This window comes from Lutra lutra, chromosome 12, assembly GCF_902655055.1.
Source record: "Lutra lutra chromosome 12, mLutLut1.2, whole genome shotgun sequence".
Lineage (NCBI taxonomy): Eukaryota > Metazoa > Chordata > Mammalia > Carnivora > Mustelidae > Lutra > Lutra lutra.
This window is the reverse complement of record NC_062289.1, coordinates 76,562,611-76,584,296: the sequence shown is the minus strand read 5'-3', so window position 1 is coordinate 76,584,296 and position 21,686 is coordinate 76,562,611. Positions and strand designations below refer to the sequence as shown.

At 52.1% G+C, this 21,686-nt stretch overlaps 1 protein-coding gene across 7 annotated transcripts in view; it reads left to right on the top strand.

Moving 5' to 3' along the window:
* Window positions 1-21,686, top strand: part of KIAA1671 (KIAA1671 ortholog) — a 186,211-nt gene that overhangs the window by 107,325 nt on the left and 57,200 nt on the right. Inside the window, exon 1 of one of the 7 annotated variants that reach the window (XM_047697023.1) lies at window positions 15,421-16,669. The exons of the other annotated variants lie outside the window; for them this stretch is intronic. Coding sequence (XP_047552979.1) covers window positions 16,385-16,669 — 285 coding nt within the window. The 5' untranslated portion in view covers window positions 15,421-16,384. Of the gene's footprint in view, window positions 1-15,420; window positions 16,670-21,686 lie in introns of those variants that run through there. 7 annotated transcript variants of the gene reach the window in all.

The window sequence follows — 21,686 nt, the reverse complement described above, 5'->3', positions numbered from 1 at the left end:
TCTTCCTTGCTGGGAATGCTCTTCCACTTGGATGTCTATCCCTCTGGACTCGAGGCTCCACGAGGGCAGGGAGATATCCCTCCATCTCAGCCACTTGCTATATCCCCAGAGTCCAGCAAGGGCCTGGTACACCTTAGGCATTCAGTGAATATTTGTTGAATGGCTAGATGAACTCACAAAGGTTAAACCGCTTGATTACCAACAAAACGCTCTTCTGCTTCTCGCAGCTTTTATTATTAGGATTTGGTTCCTGTGCTCAGAGTTAGATCATGTCTTTGAAAATGAAAATCATCTTTCTTTGCAAACCAGTTTATCTCATAGGAATCTGACATTTTGCATTTTTTCCTCCGGGAGCCAAACGAGGATGTCTATTCTGTAGAATGTCACCAGAGAAAGGAATCGGAACATTTCCTTTGGAAATTTCTGCATAAAAAGTTGAAGCAAGGGAGAAGCGTACTTGAAGATTTCAGTTGCCATGGCGACTAGGTAATACAGTGGATTGCGTTCCTACATATAGTCTCCACTAGACCTTCAACCGCGGTGTCTCAGTTACAGAATTTTGGCTTTGAAGTGCATTTTCTGCAGTGAGGGGTGGAGAGGTGAGCTGCTGCTGAGTCTCCTGCTGGCTGACATGCTTTAGCCAGCGAGTGCTTGTCCAGCAGCTTCCGGGCTCCTGTCCATCAGGCTCTGTCTTCTCTGTGCCGGATGCTGGTCTTGGCCCTGAGCATTAGCGTGGAGTAAGAACAGCACAGTCTCTGCCTTACCAGAGCGCATGTGTTCTGGTGGGAGAGACAGCCAGTACCTAAGAACAGCAAATCCAGATAAATGCCTGAAGACAATCAAACAGCATAGTGTGGCAGAGACTGGAAGGGGCTCTAAGAGGGAATGCATTTGAGCAGAGATCTGAAAGAAAGAGCCACCTTGTGGGCATCTGAGGGTGGAGTGTTTCAGGTATGGGGGAAACAGCACGTGCAAAGGCCCTGGGGTGGGAACCAGCTTGGAGGGGTTGAGGCCCATAGTAAGGCTGATAGGGCTGGCCTGCTAGTGAGCAAATGGGGGACGGAGGTGGGGGGTTTTAAGGGCCAGGAGTTTTTCTGGTTATAGTGGGGAGCTGAGGGAGCACTCTTGGCGGGGCTAACATGTTGACCCGGAGGATAATAAAACTCATTTAGGCTATTGTGTGGGGGGGAGCCCTAGAGGGGTAGAAGGTGGAGCAGGGAGCCTGGGGGCGATAAGGGCTTGGCTCTGGTGCTGAAGCAGGATGGAGGGGTGGGGAAGAAGTGGTCTGGTTCAGGCTATAGATTCGAGGAGGGGATGGTGAGGGAGAGGAGAAACTGAGGAACATTCCAGGCTTCCGGCCAGGACAGTGGTGGATGTGACACATTTTGCTGCAACAGACAAGAGTGAGGAGGGAGCAGATTTGGGGCTGGGGATCAAGAGTTCTGTTCTGTTGTACATTTCAGATGTCATTAGTTTTCTAAGCGGGGATGGGGGGTGGGATTGAAGGCGGTTCCATCTGGCATTTAAAGATGGGTGATGTTGGGGCTTTCCCAGGGAGGCTGGCCCTGCAGAGGGGGGCCACAGGGGCTGTACGGGGGGCGAGGGGCAGTCGGATACAGGAATGGTCTCCCGGAGTTGGTGAGAGGCTGTGCCTTAGGGCATAAGAGGAGGGCTGGCCTGGGAGGCAAGTGGTGCCGTCTTCCGTGGCAGAGGGAGGGAGAGGCAGGCTGGGCTCCCGGAAGCAGGGGACAAGAGAGGGTGGGGTCTTCCTCCTCCGACTGCTTCCATTTCTTGCAGTGAAGTGAGAGGTGAGGTCACTGCTGAGTGTGGAGGGGGAAAGGAAGATGAGGGAGATGAGGGAGAAGAGTGAATTAGACTAAGCTTGGGATGTAGGAAGGTGCCTGGGTTCAAATCCAGCCCTTCAACTGCCTGCAGGTTAATAAGGACCAATATTCATCGAGTGCTTACTACGTACTGAGCAATGCCTAGGCAGCATCCCACTTCCTTCTCACAAAAGCCCTCTGAAGTGGTTACTATAATCCTCCTTTATAGACCAGGAGATGGAGGCTCAGAGAGGTGCAGCGACTTGCCCAGGTTCACACAGCGTATCCACAGACAGGCCAGATTTGGTACCCAGGCACTCTGGGCTGTGCTTTCCAGGCTGGCAATCAGATCTGAGGCCCACATTTCTCGTCTTTCAAGAGGGGATGGGACGTAGGGGGGCTGTTGGTGGACACTGTGCTCGGCCCCCGGGAGGCACATAAGTGATGGCCACCCCCTCCGCTGACCTGGTTCTGTTCAGTTGGTTTCTACCAAGTGACACTCGCTGCGGGTGTCTCATTACTGCACACATTTTCAATTGCTCAAAGAGGTCCTTCATCTAAAGGATCTCATTAAGTCTGTTTTGAAATGAGAACACTTGGCAGTGGGGACAGGAGGTAGTACGGTAATTATTATCATAGGCTGAAAAGAACTTGTTTGGGTAAGAACCGGGAGGCACTGGGATCATCCCCAACACTCGGGCCCCCGCCCCTGTCCCCGCTCTTGCCCGCTTCTCACAGAGACCTTGTCCGTCCCTGCCTCACCCCCAGTAGTTTCCACTTTGGGGCGCTCAGGGACTCCCCGACCCCCCGGGGAGGCAAGGTGGCATCTCCCTTGTTAGAAGCCGATGGTGTCCCCTCAGACCCTCTTGAGAAATGGGTTTCATCAGAATGAATCAGACCTTTCCTGGGGGGATGAGGGAAGGGGCTGGTTTAATAGGAACAGAACTGCCCTGTTTGTTTATCTTAAGATTATTTTTATGTTATTATTATTTTTTTTCATTTGTTTCACATTTTTATTTAAATTCCAGTTAGTTAACGTATAGTGTTGTATTAGTTTTAGGGGTAGAACCATCCTGTTTAAACATAGGAGAAGACGATTCTGCCCAGAGGTCTGAACTTTCTGGAGGGCTCGCTCATGCTTCGCGTAATTTCTGAAGATTTGTCCACACCGTTAATGTTAATTAACATATAACATATTATTGGTTTCAGAGGTAGAGTTCAGTGACTCATCAGTCTTATATAATGCCCAGTGCTCATCACATCACATGCCCTTCTTAATGTCTGTCACCCAGTTACCCTATCCTGCCACTCCCTCCCCTCCAGCAATCCTCAGTTTGTTTTCTATTAAAAGAATCTCTTATGGTTTGTCTCCCTCTCTGATTTCATCTTGTTTTATTTTTCCCTCCCTTCCCCTATGTTCCTCTGTTTTGTTTCTTAAATTCTGCACATGAGTGAGATCATACGATAATTGTCTTTCTCTGATTGACTTATTTCAGTTAACATAATATCCTCTAGTTCTATCTACATCACTGCAAATGGCAAGATTTCAAATTTTTGATGGCTGCCTAATATTCCATTATATGTATATACCACATCTTTATCCATTCATCTGTTGGTGGACATCTGGGCTCTTTCCACAGTTTGGCTATTGTGTACATTGCTGCTATGAACACCGGGGTGCACATGCCTCTTCAGATCACTATGTTTTTATCTTTGGGGTAAATACCCAGTAGTGCGATTGCTGGGTATAGGGTAGCTCTATTTTCAGCTTTTTGAGGGACCTCCATGCTGTTTTCCAGAGTGGCACTTTTTAGGAAACTGCCAGCTATTTTCCGAAGTAACCGTGCCATTTTGCTTCTCACCTCCTGAGAGTTTCAGCTGCTCCCCATTCTCACCAACACTTGGTACGCCACTGTCACTGGGTCACTAAGGATGCCTTCGAAGATACTGAAAGTAACAAAAGACCCCATCAAGGTGGGTCAAACAATAAGGACATATATGTCTTCGTATAATTCACATCATGGTCAGGGAGGATGTAGTGCAGGTCCAATAAATGATAGCCTGTGAGCTAAGACTGAGTTTTTTGCATTTTTTAAAGGTTGTAAAACCAACCAAACAAACAAAAATGGTTGCAAGAAACTCCCCTCCCCACCCACTGCCAAGATGTGACAGAGACCACATATGGCCTGTGAAACCTAAAATATTTGCTATCTGGCCCTTTATCAAAAGTCTTCCACATTTTAGATTAATGGATCAAACCAGGTTCCTTCTCTCTTCCTACTCTCTCCTCAGCGTCTTGTCACCTCGTAGACCCAGCACAGCTGCCACAGTTCCAGCCATCTCAAGGAGACTTGACAACATCCAGCCAGCGTAGAGAGGGTGCACTGGGAAGCAGAGTGCTCCCTGGCGTCTACCCGACTGACTGTCCCCTACATCCCGTCAGCCAGGGTTTGGTGGGAAGCGAGCAGCCAGCACTTTCAGGGCTTGGCCAAGAAGGAAGAACACTCTTCACAGCTCTATTTTTCTGGGCCTATCCTTTGATTAGCTTTCTGGTGCCCACTTGTCTTGAGTGAGTTTGAGCTGAGTACACAGTCACCCCTGTGTGTCCTTGGCCTCAGTTCCTCCGTCGGAGGTTTGGGGAGAGTGGTGCCTCTTTTAAAGGATGGCGAGGACTGAATAAGGATGGGTGTCATACGGGTCATGTGTGGTAGGTAATCAGTAAATGCTGTCACATGCTGTCCTCATGCCCTGGAGCTGATGCCTTCTCCTCCCCCTCACCTCCCTGTTACCCCACTTCATGGGAGGCCCGGGCTGGAGGACAGTGTGACATCACAATCACAGAAGGTCCTTGCTGCGTGAGCCTGGGCAAGGAGCTTGCCTTCCCTGAGCCTTACTTTCCTTGTCTGTGAAATGGGTACAGGATGTTACCCGCCCCTCCTTAAAAGGCAAGGCTGAGGAGTCCATAAGTGATCTGATTCAAAGGGCTCTGCTTGTGCTTGCTGTGTGGTTGGGGCTTAATCAGGGGTAGCTGTAATGCCGAACTGTGTGCTCTGTGCCTTGCCTCACAAGGGGCCCTGGAGATACAGAACAGGGTTAACACAGCCCTGACCTTAGCAGTGTGCACAGCCAGTGGGTAGAGGATGAGGAAGTTGACCCTTATAGTATGGTACCTAAGAGAGGGCAGTGCTAGGGGAAACCCAGGGGTTGGGGAGCCCAGAGGAGACACTGAACTGAGTGGAGAGGATGGTAGGGAACTTCCTGGAGGTGGGGACATCATCATGGTGTGTTTAAAGACGGATAGGAACTGGCTGGGAAGGAGAGGAGGGGATAGGATTGCCATAGACATACAGTAGAACTTCTTCCCTCCCCTCCCATACTGTCCCCTCCCCTCCTTCCTTTGCTTCATTCATTCATCCATCCATCCATTCAGCAAACACTGAGCGCTTCTGGCGTGCTAGGCGCAGGAGCAGTAGCAGAGAGAGTAAGACATCCAGGGTTTCTGCTCTCAAGAGCCTTCCTTAGAGAGATAGTAAGAAATGATCAGGAGAATGCCAGGGGATGGTAGGTGTTAACATGGAAAAGAAAGGACAGTGGTAGGATCTGCTTTGGGCCGCCCTTTTTGTTGGGAGGTCAGGGGGAGACACTCCAAGGAGCTAAGACTCAGAAACTAGAAGTATCCCGGTAAGGGGGGCAGCCAAGAGGTAATGGGGGGCTGGGTGGTCTCCCCTTGATTGCCCAGGCCAGGTGGGGCTCTGGAAGCCTATGAATCAGGGCTAGTCCAAGGTCCAGGACTCTGAAGGGGCTGAGACGTGCCTCGTGCCCACCCCTGTGGGGTGACACACCTCTGTCAGACTGCCCCTATCCCTGCCCTCCCTGCCCGTCACAGCATGGCTCCTGGAACAAGTGGGTGGCCCAGCATGTGTGCAGAGATGCTCCGTGCTGGAGAATAGACCTCCAGCCAGGATGGGAGGAAGCCGCTCCTGTGTGGAGGCAAGCAGGGGTGTTAAAACAGCTCTGCGATGAGAAGGGGGCTGCTGAGGGCCGCGGGAGCTGGCAAGCTGAGGGATGGCAGTGGTGGGTGGGCAGGGGAGGCCAGTGGCACGGGCTCCTGAGTCACCACAGCTTTGGAGAGACTGGTCTGGGGCAGAGGCCTCCAAGCCAGACTTTGCCACTGAGCTGCCATGCAGCCTTCAGCCTCTGTCCATACCGTCTCGGGTTCCTCTCTGGACAACGGGAGTGGTGGTGTACTCTCCTGAGATGGGCGGAACTTCCAGCACCCTCGGGGAAGCTGGACCGTTTTTATCCCATTTTAAAGCCAGAGAAGGAGGGGCTCAGAGAAGGCAAGCCACTTGCCCAGGGTCACACAGTGAGGGGTCGGTCTTGGGAGCCCTGCCCTTGGCTGTGTCCGCAGGGATGACATGAGATGGCGTGGGGCCTGGCATACCATCAGTGCTTATGAAGTACCAGCTGTGTCCTTGCAGCACATGAACAAATGTGAATTTCGCTTTTGGGAGGCCATTGTTCTTCACAAGCTTGTTTTCAAGACATGAGCGCCCCAGCCACGGACATCCCCTGTGGGCATCTGACGCCATCCCACCTGCCTTTGCTGAGGGCCTGCTTTCACACCTCTTGCCCTTTACCTGGGAGGCAGGTGTCCTGATTTCCGTTTGTGAGATGAGGCCATGTGATACTTGAACCCAGGTCTGCTGGTTTCTCAAGGCCAGGCCAGGTAGCCTTCGAGAGGTAGGTGGCCTGGGGTTTTGTGCTGGAGTAACCCGTACAGTTTTCTTGGGGAATCAAGACCCAGAGAGGAGGGGACCCCTGCCTGAAGACCCTCCCCTGCCCCAGCAAACTGAGGGCAAAGGCTGGTGGGTCTCTAGGCTCGGTGTGCCGGCCCAGGGCACGCCCAGTCCCCCACTGTCCCACCGGAGCAGTGGGGTGCAAAGTGCCCTTCGAGGCCACTGGGTTGCCGATGCAGCTGAGCCCTTTTGGAGCTGAGGGCAGAAGGGGGTCCCCGAGGTTCATCTTGGGGAACTCTGTGCTCATCATGATCGGTCTTTCCTTGGAGTTCATGGCTGACCCAAGGCCAAGGAAGTAAAGTGGAGAGCAGGAAGGAGAAACACAGGGTAAGGTCTTTCCTCCCCTGACCATGTCTTGTGCACCCATAAGCCTGCCTCCATCTGACCTAAACAGAGCCACTCCTCGGGGCAGGGTTGTCCAGTGGGTTAGAGCGCAGGCCGTGGGCTCAGCCAAACCTGGGTCGTGTGACACCATCTCATGACTTTGTCATTTGGAGTCCCTGTCCCCTGTTTCATTCAGTGGCCATTACAACCTTCCTGGGTGACATGGGTCAGTGTGGTGGCAGGGTGCACAGTAGGCTCCTGGCAAATGAGAACCACTGTGATTTGTCCTTATACTTGCCACAGACTGTGGAGAAAACCTCTCGGGGATCCAGGGGCTGTCGGGTCCCCGGCTCATCTCCCCAGCACCTGGAACAGCTCCAGGAACGTCACAGGTGCTGAGGCTGACGCTTGCTGAAGTGGAAGGGACACAAAAAGCAAGGAGGAAAGACCTTTTACCCCCCCCCCCTTTTTTTTTTAATTTTAGAGACAGAGCATGAGCAAGAGGGGCAGAGGGAGAGGGAGAGGGAATCTCAAGCAGATGCCACACTGAGTGCAAAACCTGATCCCGCGACCCCCAAGATCATGACCTGAGCCGAAACCAGGAGTCAGACGCTCAGCCGGCTGTGCCGTCCCCACCTCGACCAGGCCCACTCCCCACTGCCACCATTCTTCTAATCTTTTATTGGCGTCATGCCAATGCCTAAAATCTTGGGGTCCTGTCCAGGGGCAAGTTCAGCCAAGTCCAGCAAGCTCACTGCATGGGAGTACATTTCTTAGGGGACATCATGTATCCCCCACCCCCAGCCCCCAGTTCTGATTTGTTGTTCTGCAAGAACAGCTTGGCTCTCTTTGCGAACTGATCCCAAAATGTGGTAACTCAGCTGCTGTGATGGAAAGAAACATGTCATCCAACCCCAGGCGAGGCAGCCTGACAAAGACCACAGCAGGGCGTGTGTCTTCCTCCCAGGACCCCCGAGGAGAGGGCGGCGGTACGTCGGGGCCCCTGGGGGCAGCCCGGCCAGGTGAATTAGGACCTGCGTTAGTCATATTTTAGAAGAGCCCAGAACGTCTGTGGCTTTATTAGATGCCTGCCCTCGGAAGAGGGGCTGTAATCACCTGCTGGCCTTGCTGTGCCAGGCAGGGCCGCACAGCATGCAGAATGCTGCTTTCCACTTGGACTCAGGGTGGGGCCTGATGAGGAAGGCGGATGAGACCCTGTTTCTAGAAAGATTTCCTTTCCAGATGGTTTTTCCCCTCCCTCCCCTTCTAAGGTTAATTCAGGGCATCTTAGGTGATGAAAATGGCTATTCGAGTAAGAATGTGGTGAATGAACATAGGAAATCGTCTCGGGCTTGGTTTATAAATAATCTGGGGTTGACTTGGAAGATCAGGCCGTTTCTGGGTTTGTTGTTTTTTGGGTTGTTTTTTTTTTTTTTTTTCATATCAGAATTCTTTCCCCTGTTGCCTTGGAAACAGGCCTAGGGAGAGGGATGTTGGAAGTCGTATGACTCAGGTTCAAGCCTCAGTGGTTCCTTCATTTCACACGGGAGGCAGGTCTCGTGCCCGCTGGGTATGGCAGGCTTTGAATCATGGGTGAATGGGACATGTCCCTGCTGCCCGTGGCCTCAGAGGGAAGACTGATGGGTGAACCAAGTTCCAGGGCAATGGGCTAATGATGTAGTGGGGGAAAGATGGTCGGGTGGGAGCCCAGAGGGGGCCTACCACGGACATGAAGAAATCAGGGGAGGCTTCTTGGAGGAGAGTGTACTTAAGCTGAGCCCTAAAGAACAAAAGATGGCAAGTAGGTGAGGAAGGGCTGGAATGGTGTCCTAGATAGTGGGAACAGCATGTGCAAAGAGCTGAACGAGAGATGACATGGCATAGGCCAGGATAGCAATTTATCCGGTTTGGCCAGAGTGGGGAGAAGCTGGGTCCTGTCCAACTCCAGGACTCCAGATCTCCTGGGAGAAATCAGAGGGGGCCTGTCACAAATTTACTGTGGGGCCTGAGATACAGCCCTTCATCATGGCCTGTTTCTTGGGTGAAATGAGAAGGTTGGCCTAGGTCTGTCTCCCCTGGTCATTCCAGCTCTGACTCTTTAAGAGTCCAGGATTCTCCTGGACAATGGGAAGATATCAATTACAATAGAGTAAATATCACCCCTTGTGGCTGCCATTTATTTTCTTCTATGTGCTGGGCAAGAACGATCTCAGTTGGTTCTTTGCCACAGCCTTTGGAGCAGGTGGGCAGGCCTTAAGACCTTTTCTTTACTGTAAGGAAACCATGACTCCGAGCCAAGGGGTGTCAGCTTTGGAGGGAGACCCCGAGCCATCAGCTGGCTCTCTGACAGCATTGCTCCATCCGAGAGGAGACAAAACGGGTTTAAACTGGGTCCTTGGGTCAGCCCTTCCCACATGTGGTCCCAGGAATCGTTCTCCAAGCCAGGTGGTGAGAAAGGAAACCAGCTGATTTACAAGCAGATCGGTCCTGCACCTGTTTCTTGACCCCAGGAGGTCTCGCAACAACCCAGAGAAGCATGTGGGATGGTCACCACCCTCGTGCCACAGGGATGGGGGCAGGATTGGCCATTTTAAGGGCTCCTAGAGGTACGGGTAATCTGGCTTTCATGCTTAAGACCATGGAGGGCTTTAAAATGAGATGTGCCGGGGCACCTGGGTGGCTCAGTGGGTTAGGCCGCTGCCTTCGGCTCAGGTCATGATCTCAGAGTCCTGGGATCGAGCCCCGCATCGGGCTCTCTGCTCAGCGGGGAGCCTGCTTCCTCCTCTCTCTCTGCCTGCCTCTCTGCCTGCTTGTGATCTCTCTGTCAAATAAATAAATAAAATCTTTAAAAAAAAAAAAATGAGATGTGCCTGGGTTCACTTCCCAAAGCCCCACTTGCCAGTTCAGTGACCTTGAGCAAGTCCCTTCGGCTCCTTAACCTTACTGCCCTTCTTTGCAAAATGGGAATAATTAATATCAAATCATCCTGTAGGGTTGTTGTGAGAGCTACATGAATGAGACGTGTGGATAGCTAGTTCCTAGAACATAGTAAATCCTCAATTAATACTTGCTGCAATTTCCACTGCACTACCGTCCACAGCAGTGCAATGTTGGCATACTTCCAGGCCCAGTATGTACAGTATTTTGGGAAGCAGGACGTGAAGAGGGTCAGGTGAGACTTCCTGGGGCTGCTATGGAAAAGGCAGAAATTGCCAACAGTGGTCTTGGGGTGAGGGAAGGTCCAGGAAAGATGGGAGAATAGGGAAGGTAGGTTCAGGCAGGGCTACAGCACATGCAAGAGCCCAGAGGCAAGACTGAATATGGTCACTCCTCTTGGCCTTTGCATGGGTTGGTCTTCATTTCATCCTTCTTAGTGGACTCCTATTCATCCTTCAAAACCCCACCCAGGTACCCCTCTCCCAATTGCAGATCCTCAGTAAATGATTATCTTCTCTTTGCTCTTGTTTTCTTAGCATCCCACCCTCTTATATGCCCACGGCATGTTACACACTTGGCCATTATATAGCCGTTGGCACTTGTGCTCCAATTGCTCATGTCTTTTCTGGCTTCTTCTTTTACCTGAGGAATTCTCCAGAGCGTGCACATTTTTATCAGATTCCTGGGAGAAAATGTAGCTTCAAGTTGAGGTGGTCCACTGTAATACCCTCCCACCCACTTAATGACTGAGAAGAGAGAGCTACGCTGAGTTCCTCAGGGACTGTCAGTCCCCATCTGGGCCCTCACAGAGCTCCCACAAAGTCACTGCCCTGGGAGTGTTTGTTGACTGAATGAATGACTGATATTCTCATTCTGGGAACTGCACACGCTTGTCTGGAACTGGTGATCTCCAGGTCCTTTCTCACATCGTGGATCAAATTCCCATACGTTTTCTGGATCTTCACAGTGTCTTCAGCATTTGGGGGATTAATTATGTAAGATGGCTTTCTTTCTTTTTTGATGCCCAGCAATGTCCCAGGAGTTTCCTGGAGAGAATAGTAGAGTTTGCAGAAAGAGCCCTCCAGGGGGAAAGTGCTTGTGCTGTCCCAGTTTTCAGGGAGCGACGCTTTTTATAGTCACACTTTCAGACCACACTGTACCTAAAGGGAGCCAGGAGAGAGCAGGCAGGCAATCTGGCTTTTCAGCTCACTTCCGTACCACTCTTGCCTGCCTGCTCCTTGCTTTCTTTTGCTTGTCTGGACGCTTGTCCTCCATTCGCACTGATCTGGTGGGGCCATGACATCCTCTTAAGTCGTCAAAGGTGTGAGCCCCGGGGGGAGAAAACTTCACCACTTAATAGGTGTGTGCCCTCGGGCTGGTCACTGGATTTCCCTGTGCTTCAGTTTTTCCATCTGTGCAGTGGGGGTAATAATGATAGGACAGACCTCATCTCATTGTTGGGGGAGCAGATGATGTAATGCGATGATGTAACACAGTGCCTGGCACACAGGAAGTGGTGCCAACAGTAATGATAAGTTTGATGACATCATCTCTGAAGATCAGAGAGGTTGAATAATGTACTCAGCATCTCACAGCTAATGAGAGCTAGAAGCAGGTCTCCAGGTCCTTAACTGTGATACTGTATTGTTTTAGCAAATCCAGGGCTGGGACCAGGATAAGGGGACTGAGGTATATGCCTGTAGTGCAAAATTTAAGGAGGCACAGAAAAAAATTGGTAATCAAGATAAATAATGTTTTATTTATTTATTTTTTATAAACATATAATGTATTTTTATCCCCAGGGGTACAGGTCTATGAATCGCCAGGCTTACACACTTCACAGCAATCACCATAGCATTCCAACCCCCCTCCCCCCAGCAACCCTCAGTTTGTTTTGTGAGATTAAGAGTCACTTATGGTTTGTCTCCCTTCCTATCCCATCTTGTTCCATTTATTCTTTTCCTACCCCCCAAACCCCCCCATGTTGCATCTCCACTTCCCCATTATCAGGGAGATCATATGATAGTTGTCTTTCTCTGATTGACTTATTTCACTAAGCATGATACCCTCTACTTCCATCCACGTTGTCGCAAATGGCAAGATTTCATTTCTTTTGATGGCTGCATAGTATTCCATTGTGTATATATACCACATCTTCTTTATCCATTCGTCTGTAGATGGACATCTAGGTTCTTTCCATAGTTTGGCTATTGTGGACATTGCTGCTATAAACATTCTGGTGCAAGTGCCCCTTCGCATCACTACGTTTGTATCTTTAGGGTAAATACCCAGCAGTGCAATTGCTTGGTCATAGGGTAGTTCTATTTTCAACTTTTTGAGGAACCTCCATGCTGTTTTCCAGAGTGGTTGCAAAGCTTGCATTCCCAGATAAAGTTTTAATGTGTTTTTTTTTTCTTTTTTAGATTTTTTAAGTAATTAATTTTTTTAAAAGATTTTATTTATTTATTTGACAGAGAGATCACAAGCAGGCAGAGAGGCAGGCAGAGAGAGAGAGGAAGGGAAGCAGGCTCCCTGCTGAGCAGAGAGCCCGATGCGGGGCTCGATCCCAGGACTCTGAGATCATGACCTGAGCCGAAGGCAGTGGCTTAACCCACTGAGCCACCCAGGCGTCCCTTAATTTTTTTTTTTTTTTGAGAGGGAAAGAGAGAAAGACAGTGGGGAGGGGCAGGGGTAGAGGGACAAACAGACTCCCCACTGAGCAGGGAGCCCCACACAGGGCTCAGTCCCCTGTCCCCAAGATCATGACCTGAGCCAAAATCAAGAGTTGGATGCTTAACTGACTGAGCCACCCAGGCGCCTCTTAATGTGGGTTCTCTAAATGATAAAAATTAATGCAAAAATCTATGAAGAACAAGCTATTAACATTACAAATGAAGACAGGATCAGTATCCCTGATTTTTTCCTTTTGGCTCTCATGTCAGTACAGCTCAGCACAGCTCTGAACACGGTCCCCTTTAGTCAGACAGTCAGGTTTCTGCTAATTTTTCACACAGATACCAATCTCCTATATGACTGTGATATAAACATCCCTGTAGCTAAATGTTTGTGTAGATCCTTCTCGTTTCCAAAGACAGATTTCGGGCATGGAATTGGATCATAAACTGCAGGGTCAAAAGGCAGGCATATCCTCCCACCGGAATCTTATACCACAATTTTCAAACATACAGAAAAATTATATGGGGGACTCCCATAGACTCACCAGCTAGATTTTATAATTGCTAGTGTTTTTGCCAAATTTGCTTTGTAAAAATCTACCCATCCACCCATTCATTAGTACTTTTTTATTTTTTTCTGCGTATCAAAGTAAGTTACAGACCTCAGCATGCTTCTGCATGTAGGTCGCTACCTGGCAGGCCATTGTTTTTAAGACTTTGGATCTTAGGTGTTAAATTCCCTTCGGAATCATGTAGCAATTTCCATTTCTGTCTGCTACAGATAAAAGTGTCCTGTTCATCACAGCCAGGGCAATACTGGTGTTATCACTAAGGTGATTTACGTACTGCTTTGATTTAGCGTTTTTTCCCCTCTGAAGGTTCCCAGATTTCCCACCTCTGTGTCCAGATGGTCTGTTAAAAAGCTGTGTCCTTTTCCAGCTCTTTAGGTATTTCTGGTGGGACTTTTCTGGAGCCAGGTGGGAAGGACTCGGCTGGCTGGTTCTCGTGTCTGCCCCCATGCCGCTGTTCCTAGCCTGCTGGGAGGGGTGGGAAGCAGGGCTGTGAGGTGGCCCATCTGCTGCAGGTGGCTGACCATGGTCACTCCACGTGAGGAAATGGGCAAACTCAGGAGACCAGAAGCCCTGGAACCCTGGAGAGCGTAGGGGGGTGGCGGGCAGAGCTGGAGACACGTATGGAGGCAGGATGTAGTGCCTGATGCCTGTTTCCTCGTCTTTGTGATGGAGTTATACTTCCTGACATATAGGATCTGCAGAATATTGCAAAAACCCATTGTCAGCCTCTTTCTCCCCTCACTCATTCTGCACCAGCCCTTGGCTTCCTGACCCACCAGATACCACCCTGCCCCTGGGCATTTGATTCTCCTGTGATGTCTGTGAGCCAGGTATTTGGGAGCAGTTGGGTGGGGTGGCTCTGGCTTAAGGAGCCTCATTAGGTGGTAGATAAAGGGCAGCCAGTCATCTGACGGTTTGACTGGGGACACGGAACCTACTTACGAGGTGGCCCACTCACACGGCTAGCACATTGGTGCTGGCTACAGGCTGCGGGCTTGATTCCCTCCAGAGTCCTCTCTCTAGGACTGCTTGCTCGTCCTCACAGCACGGTGACTGGCTTCTCCCAGCACCATCTGAGAGAGCAGAGTGGAAATTGATACTCTTTGTGACCTAGCTTTTTGGAAGTCACACCCTGTCACTCCTGCCTTATTTTCCTGGGCTCAGAGACCCAGCTCTGAGGGGACCAGACCAGAGTGTGAATAACAGGGGCAAGGAAGGCTGGGGGCCATCTTGGAACCTCTACCACATTGAATGACCTTGGTAGATGACTTTACCTTTCTGAGCCTCAGCGTCCTTCTCTGTCAAATGCGTTCATGCTAAGAGTCATGAGTTGATTCCCATGAACACTTAGAATGGCATTGGGGGCTCGGTTTTACTGTCAGTGAATGTTAGCCACTGTCTTAACCACCTGTTAGGGATTGTTGGTCTCTGTACCTGGTGTAGGTACTCTCTGAATGTTGAAGTGAATGAGTGAATGGATGAATGAATGAACAGCCGTAAGGACTAGAAATCCAGAGTAGAAACGGATCTGATGGAAAGCCTTCTCAAGCGAGGCCCTTTGCTCAGCATCTGAGGAGCAAATATTTGTTCAAAACTGAGGTAACGTGGGTGGGGGAAGGCATTTGGGATGCAGTCAGACCTATCAAGGTTTCAGTCTTGGACTCGGCGTTCGAACAATAAATATTTACAAACTCCAACTCTGGGCCATGTGCCCTGTCAAATCCAGAAAACAGAGGGTTCGGAGCGGCCTCCATCCATGCCCTCATGCTCTTTGCTGTGTGACCTTGGGTGAGTGAATCGATGTCTCTGAGCCTGCATTTCCTCACCTGTAGAACGGGGGCATGGATCCCTGAGGGAGGGAGAAAGCTACTTCAACAAGTGTCTCTCTCCTCTGTTATCCAGATGCTGCTGTCTTGTCTGCCCCCCGCCCCGATCCCTTCCCCCATGCCGACTGCTCTAGCTGCACAAGGGTTAAAACCCAGGAGCTCATGTGACCCAGTGTAAACCATGAATCATTCCCTTTGCTCTCTGTGCCCAGCCCCCCTACCCCCAGGATGGGGCAGATGCTGCCCGGGGTTGCCATGGCAACCCCTCCTGCGCTCCAGTACAGCCCTGCCCAGTTCCTTCCTTGGGGAACCTCCAGACTGTTTCACCTGGCTGAGGGTTGCTTTCCAGGGAGGGAGAGAGAGGAGGCTGGAAAGGGGAGAGAGACAGACAGACAGACAAGCTCAGGGACAAACAAGTGGAAATTGAGATGCGAGGAAGGAACAGAAAACCTGACCAAGAAACAGGCCAGCAGAGGGAGACAGACTGACAACCATGATGCCGAGGAGGTCCCGAGATGCTGCCCGTCACCCTGGAGGCAGTTTCTCAACTATCCCAACCTTCCCCGGTCTGCCAGATCCCTGACCCAGGCGCGCCCACGAGCATGCACGTGCAGCCCGCGGTGAGGGCACAGGGCGGGTAGGCTGTGGGCACGTGAAGTCGCCGTCAGCCCCAGGGGATGGTGAGCGAGTTGGGACTTGGGGGAGGAAAAAAAATGGGGGCGGACGTCAGCTCCCTGGGCGGCCGCCTCCCCGAGGCCCCTCCTGCATTCCTGGGCAGCGAAGCCCCTCGCTAAGACGGGGACTGATGTCATCCTGGGCTGCCGAGCCAGGGGACCCGGGGGCCCTAGTGGCTGCCTCCGGAAGTGAGCTAGCTGCCTGCCCAGAGGACGAAAAACCTGCATGGCATGGGTCAGGTGAGCCGGGTCCAGCAGCCTGCCCGCCGGGTCCTTCCTGTGTGCGCCTGGGAGGGGCCGCCTACCTGAGGGACGGTGAGCACCGGGGCACCCAGGGCCACCGCCTCTTCCTCCCCCACCTTGAGGGGACTGTCACACCCTGGAGTGAGTGCTGCTCCATTTCCCCAAGCTCCCGGTCACAGCCACACAGCCCATGCAGCCCGTGAGCACCGTGAGCACCGCTGGGGCTGGGCGGTCCCCAGCGTGTTGACTTTACAAATCCCGGTCGACCCTGACCTGAAACTCCCGGCCCGACCCTGACCTGCCTCCCACTTCTCCGCGAGACCCGCAGGTGCCGCCACCGGCTGGCTCCGCGATACTGATTGACTCCCCGTCTGGCTGAAGAGGGCTGCCGGGTTTTCTCTCCAAGCAAGCCAGAACTTGCGGGAGCGGAAAGTAGAAAGAGGGAGTGGACCCTGGCCGTGCAAAATTACTTTGTCCCTCGCTCACCTCCTCCCTCCCCTCCCCCAGCCCCATGGATTACCTGGGAGACAAACTCACAGTGGCCCAAACCCACATGACCCAGTGGATGGGCACTGTGAGGAGGTCCTTCCAGGAGGCCCTCAACTTAGTGACCACCACGGTGGGCCACGAGCGGACAAGCGGGGAGCCCGCCAGCCGGACCCCCTTCAAGCGCACGTCCTCCTTCCGACATCTCGCCTCCCGGAGTCGGGAGTCTTTCCGCCGCTTCTCCGCCCGCAGCCAACAGAGATTTTCTTCCCTGAGGAAAAGGCAGACGGACTCGGAGCCACCAGACCTTGTAAGCTTATTATGTTTTTTGGGTTTTTGTTTTGTTTTGTTTTTAAATATTAAAGCCACAGTAAAAACTCCTCCCCTCCAACGCTTCCCCGGAGTTGTGGGGAGGGGGGTCACCATAGATCCAACCAGGGAAGTTGCCTCTTCCAGAATCATTGTCAATCAATCCCTGCCGTTTCCTGTTTCCCCCTCAGAAAAGAGGCATCAGAGGTGATCCCCCCGGGCGGTGGAGTTACTCCCTCTCCCAAAGCGGTCAGGAAGCGTATTCCACATCTGCGAGGATGGAGCTGGCATGTGGGTCGGGTTTGCCCTGCCCGTTGGTTTATCTGGAAGTCCGACACTCGCGTCCTAGACACAAATGCTTATGCTTCCCTATTTTTAGGGAGGATTAGTTGGCACCTGCTTCGTCTCCTCTGACCCTCCCAGGGTGGCCAAGTGTCTGCGTCACGTGTGTGTTGAGTTAGGGCTTTTGTTATCTTGTCATAAACGAAATTGCAAAGTGGCCTCCTAGTATCCAAGGAGACCCAAGGGGGTGGGCAGCCTCACCTGCTGGGCTGTGAGCCTGGGGCTTGGTGTGGGTCGGGGGTGGGGGGGGTGGGAGTGGGGGGGTGGTGCTCTGTCCTCTCTCACTCTGGGCAGGCTCAATGGGATTTAGGAGAGCAGGGTGCAACGATGATTCCTCCTAGGGGATGGTACAGAATCGATCTCAGGAAACTCACTGATGATTTAGAGAGGTGGCACTGGGCCCAGAGAGGGAAAGGCACCTTCCTGGAGAAGCACAGTGAGTGAATGGCAAAACCAGGGCCAGGATCCCAGGCTGTGAACTACCCGGTCCAGGCTCCTCCTTTTTTCTCCGCAGACCTTCCCAATAACTTCAGGGAAGCCCCCCTCCCTGACCAGGGCTGAACTCAAAGAGAGGGCTTGCTGTTTTCACAGAGGCTTCTGCCACCAGACAGTGTCAGCCCAGCTCAAAAGAGCCTGAAGGTGAAGGGCTTGGCCAACTCCTTCTCTGGGTTCAGCATGGTGATATGAGCTGATGGTCACGATGGGCCCCAGCTTTGAGAGATGGAGCCATGGGGTCAACCAGGCCCTGAACTGGCCCTCTGCATGCTTGTGGTTACTGAAATCTCCCAGCTGCCCTGATGGGGACAGGGACTCAGTGTCCCCAGAGAGGTGTGGTGACTCCCCCAGGATCACACAGCAAGGCAGGCAGTCAGATGCAGACACGCAGCTCTCATTAATATGACATGTTCTCTGGTGGGTCTGTGCCACCGTACAGCCCTGGAAGAATCATCTGGAAGGGGTTTCCTGGGCCAGGGAGAGGAGGCATCTCATTCACTCTTTCTGTATCTCTTTCTATCTGTTTCTGTCTCTCTGTCTCTATGTGCACATCTCTCTGCTGTGTCTCTCTCTTTGTCTGCCTCTGTCTCTATGAATCTCTCTCCCATCCCCTCTGTGGCAGTGCAGTTCAGGGCGTGGGGTTTGCTAATGTTCAGCGTTCTTTCCCTCGGAGCCGTGTGACCCCGGGCACTGGCTCGAATCCCCCAGGCCTTGTCATCCTGTGTGGTATGTCAGCTGCTGTGTGGCCTGCCTCCCCAGCTTGGTGGAGGAATGAATGCAGTTAGGCTGTGCCTTCTCTGCTCGCTATTGTGTCCCAGCGCCTGTCGCTGTGTAAGTGGGGGCTAAATAACGGGGCTTCGGGCCCCTGCCCCAGATTTAGCACTTGGTATCTACTGAGCGGTGAGCACCAGCTGGCGTTGGAGTTGAGAACTTGACTTAGACTTTGCCATGTCCTGGTTGAGGGATTTTGACCCATTAGGAGGCGTCAGTTTCTTCTTCTGTGAAGTGGGGTGAACCACGGCATCATGTGGAGGTCGAAACAAGCGCCCGGCAGACAGAGGATGCCTCCTCCCTGTTGGGTATCGCGATGTTTGGACTCGGCGGGATGAGGGAAGCCTCAACTTCCTCATCTGTGAAAGGGGGATTATCATCACTCCGTGTTTCCATTCCCCACGATTATTATTTATCAGCAAGGACGTGCCTGTAAACGTGGGGCGCGTGCGGCCATGCCTAACGTGTGGTTTCATTGCCTTCAAAGTCTGCCGTTGCCACAACCAGACCTTTTCTCTCCAACCGTTCCTTCAAAGATTCCCAGTGAACTGGAAAATCCGCACACGCCCCCTTTTACTTGGGGGCCCCACTTAAATATTTGTTTTATAGGAGGAAACTTGGTAAAGCCAGAGATAATTACTTGAGAGTCTGGGGACAAGGGGAGTATCCCATGCTGGGGTGGGGAGGGCAGAGGGCTTTTGGTCCTTACGACTGGAACTTGTACGTGATTTATCTAAAAAGTTTGTTCTGTTCCAAGTCCTGCCTCAGGCTCGTATTTACTCAGAGCACTGTAGAAGAATCTACCACAGGCATAAAGTAACCCTCAAAGGCGTGCCCTGAAATGTTTTCTAAGGCCAGCCTTGAAATAATTTGCTAATGGCTTGCCTCTGAGTCCAAGGAATAAAAGGGGGAAAGAGGGAAAAACAAACGCATTGTCTCTGCGCGACAAAGACAGGAAGAGGCACATTTGTGCTGCAACCCAGCAAGCCTGAGAAGGAAGCCCAGCAGACTAGATGGACTCTCAAATGGAGGCCAGACAGAAAGTTCCAGAACCCAGGAACAATGGCAGTGCCACAGAGGCCGAGACTGGAATAGAAGCGGGAAGTGGGGGGACTCCAGGGTCAGGGAATGCTACCCAGAGGGCTCTGGAACGGGATGGACTTGAGATCAGGTCTCGAGTCCTCCATGTGCTGGCCGAGTGACCTTGGGCACGTTAACTCACCTTTTTGGACTTCGGTGTCCTTATCTGTAAAATGGGTTTTCACCTGGGCGGTGGGTGGTCCAGGAGGATAGAGCAAGAATAGCACACACCCCTGGCCACCGTTAAGTGCCCCCCCCCCCACAGGAAGTGCTTCATCACTACGCATCACAGGTCACTCTGATGGCTCAGGGGCTAGGGCTTGGAGTCTGTGGCTCCAAGTCCCACCTGCCTAGGTGTTCAGACCAATTGTCTCAGGAAAGAGAGTAAGGGTCTGGCCGGCCTCCCATGGACATTTCTTGTGTTCCAGGCTTTGCACTAAACACAAGGTGTGTCTTACCTGTGTATCCTCATGTCCTTGTGTTTTCAGCCCACCTGCATGGGTTGAGTGTGTCCCAAGGGAGCCAGCCCAGGGGAGGTAGGACAGTGAACACACAGACACTACTCCTGTCCCTAAAGGTCCTTTCCAGGATCCAGGCGGACAATGACACACATCAGCACACAACTCCATCATGCATGTGCCAGAAGTCAGGAAATGATCTCGAAATAGCAAAGACCCGTCCGTATCATCAGACTGCTGCTGCGTATCAGAGTTTCTGAGTGTCACCACTGTGGGTGTCTTGAGCCAGATAATTATTTGGCGGGGAGGGTGCCGTCCTGTGTATGGAAGGATTCTCCCTGGGACATGCCAGGAGCACCCTCCCAGTCATGACAACCAAAAATGTCTCTGGTTGCTGCCTAGTGTCCCCTGGGGGCAAAATTGGCTCCCCCAATTCCCCCACCCCCCATCCCAGCTGAGAACTGGTTGTGTATAATTTGGTTTGGAGGACCGGTCACTGTAGCCTCTGTATGTCCCCCATCTCCAGAGTCGGGGAAAGAAAAAAGGGCAGGCACCTGCTTCTTGCCAGAAACTGGCATCCCTGTGGGAAATGGGATGGGGGGCTAGCCCCATGTTTCATGGATGAGAAGTCAGAAGCACAGAGAGGTCGAGTCACGGGCCTAGGGTCACACAGCTGGAGTGGGTGGATGAGGCCAGAACTCCAGTGCTGCGTGGCCCATAGCCATGCCCTGCCCTGGGGCTCCCCGCTGTGAGCACTGGAGCCCAGGCTCTGTGTTCAGTCCTCCAGCCCAGGCTGAGTGGGAGTATTTGGTTCTGTGTCAATTATGGAGTGAAGTAGATGCTTAAAATATTCAGCAGGGCCCAGCATCTCCCCACTGCACACACACACACACACACACACACACACACTCACACACACTCACAGACACACATGCACACATGCACACAGGCACACACACCCTTTTCTTAGCAAGTGGCAGAGATTTTGAAAGGAGAGGGGTTTGTGGCTCTCATCTTCCGAAACCCCGATTTGATCAATGCTTCTTTCGTTATCCGTTTCTTCAAGCTGCTCTAATAAATGACCACAACCCATGTGGCTGGAAGCGGAGGGAAGCCTCTCTCTCTCAAAGTCCAAAGCCAGAAGCCCCCAGTGCAGGCACAGTCAGGCCACACCTCCTGCCTATGGCTCAGGATCCCTCCTACCCCTTGCAGCTTCTGGTGGCTCCAGGTGCTCTGTGGCCTGTGGCCTGTGGCTGCGTCACTCCAGTCCCTGCCTGTGCCTTCATGTGGACTTGACCTCTGTCTCTTATAAGGACACTTGTCATTGGGTTTAGGGCCCACCGGATAATCCATCATGATCTTGTCTTGAGAGCCTTAACTTCGTTCCATCTGCAAAGACCTTTTTTTTTCTCCCCCCCAAGTAAAGTCACATTCACAGGTGCCGGGGTCAAGATGTGAACAGGTGTTTTTGGAGGTCATTAGTCAACCTACCACTCTCCCCATTCCGGGCCCTTCCCCTCAGTCTATCCTCCGTCCAGCCACCCAAGGGGTCAAGTCATTCCCCTGCCTCGCCCTAGACTAAGAAAGCCCCAGCCTCTGACCATGGCCTCCAGGGCCCTGCGAGACCTGGCTGTCCTTCCCTCTCAATCTCAGTTCTTAACTGCTGTCCTCCATGCTCGTTCGACTCCTGCCACTCTGACCTCCTGCTCTTCTTCAGTCAGTGCCAGCTCCTTCTGGACCCAGAGGGCTTGCCCTCACCATTTCCTCTGCCTGGAATGCTCTTCCCTCTCTCTTCCCCTCCACACAGAGAGACTTCCTGAGAGCTGAGGCTGGGGGAGAACCCCCATAGTGTTTCTCTCCTCTGCACCCTCA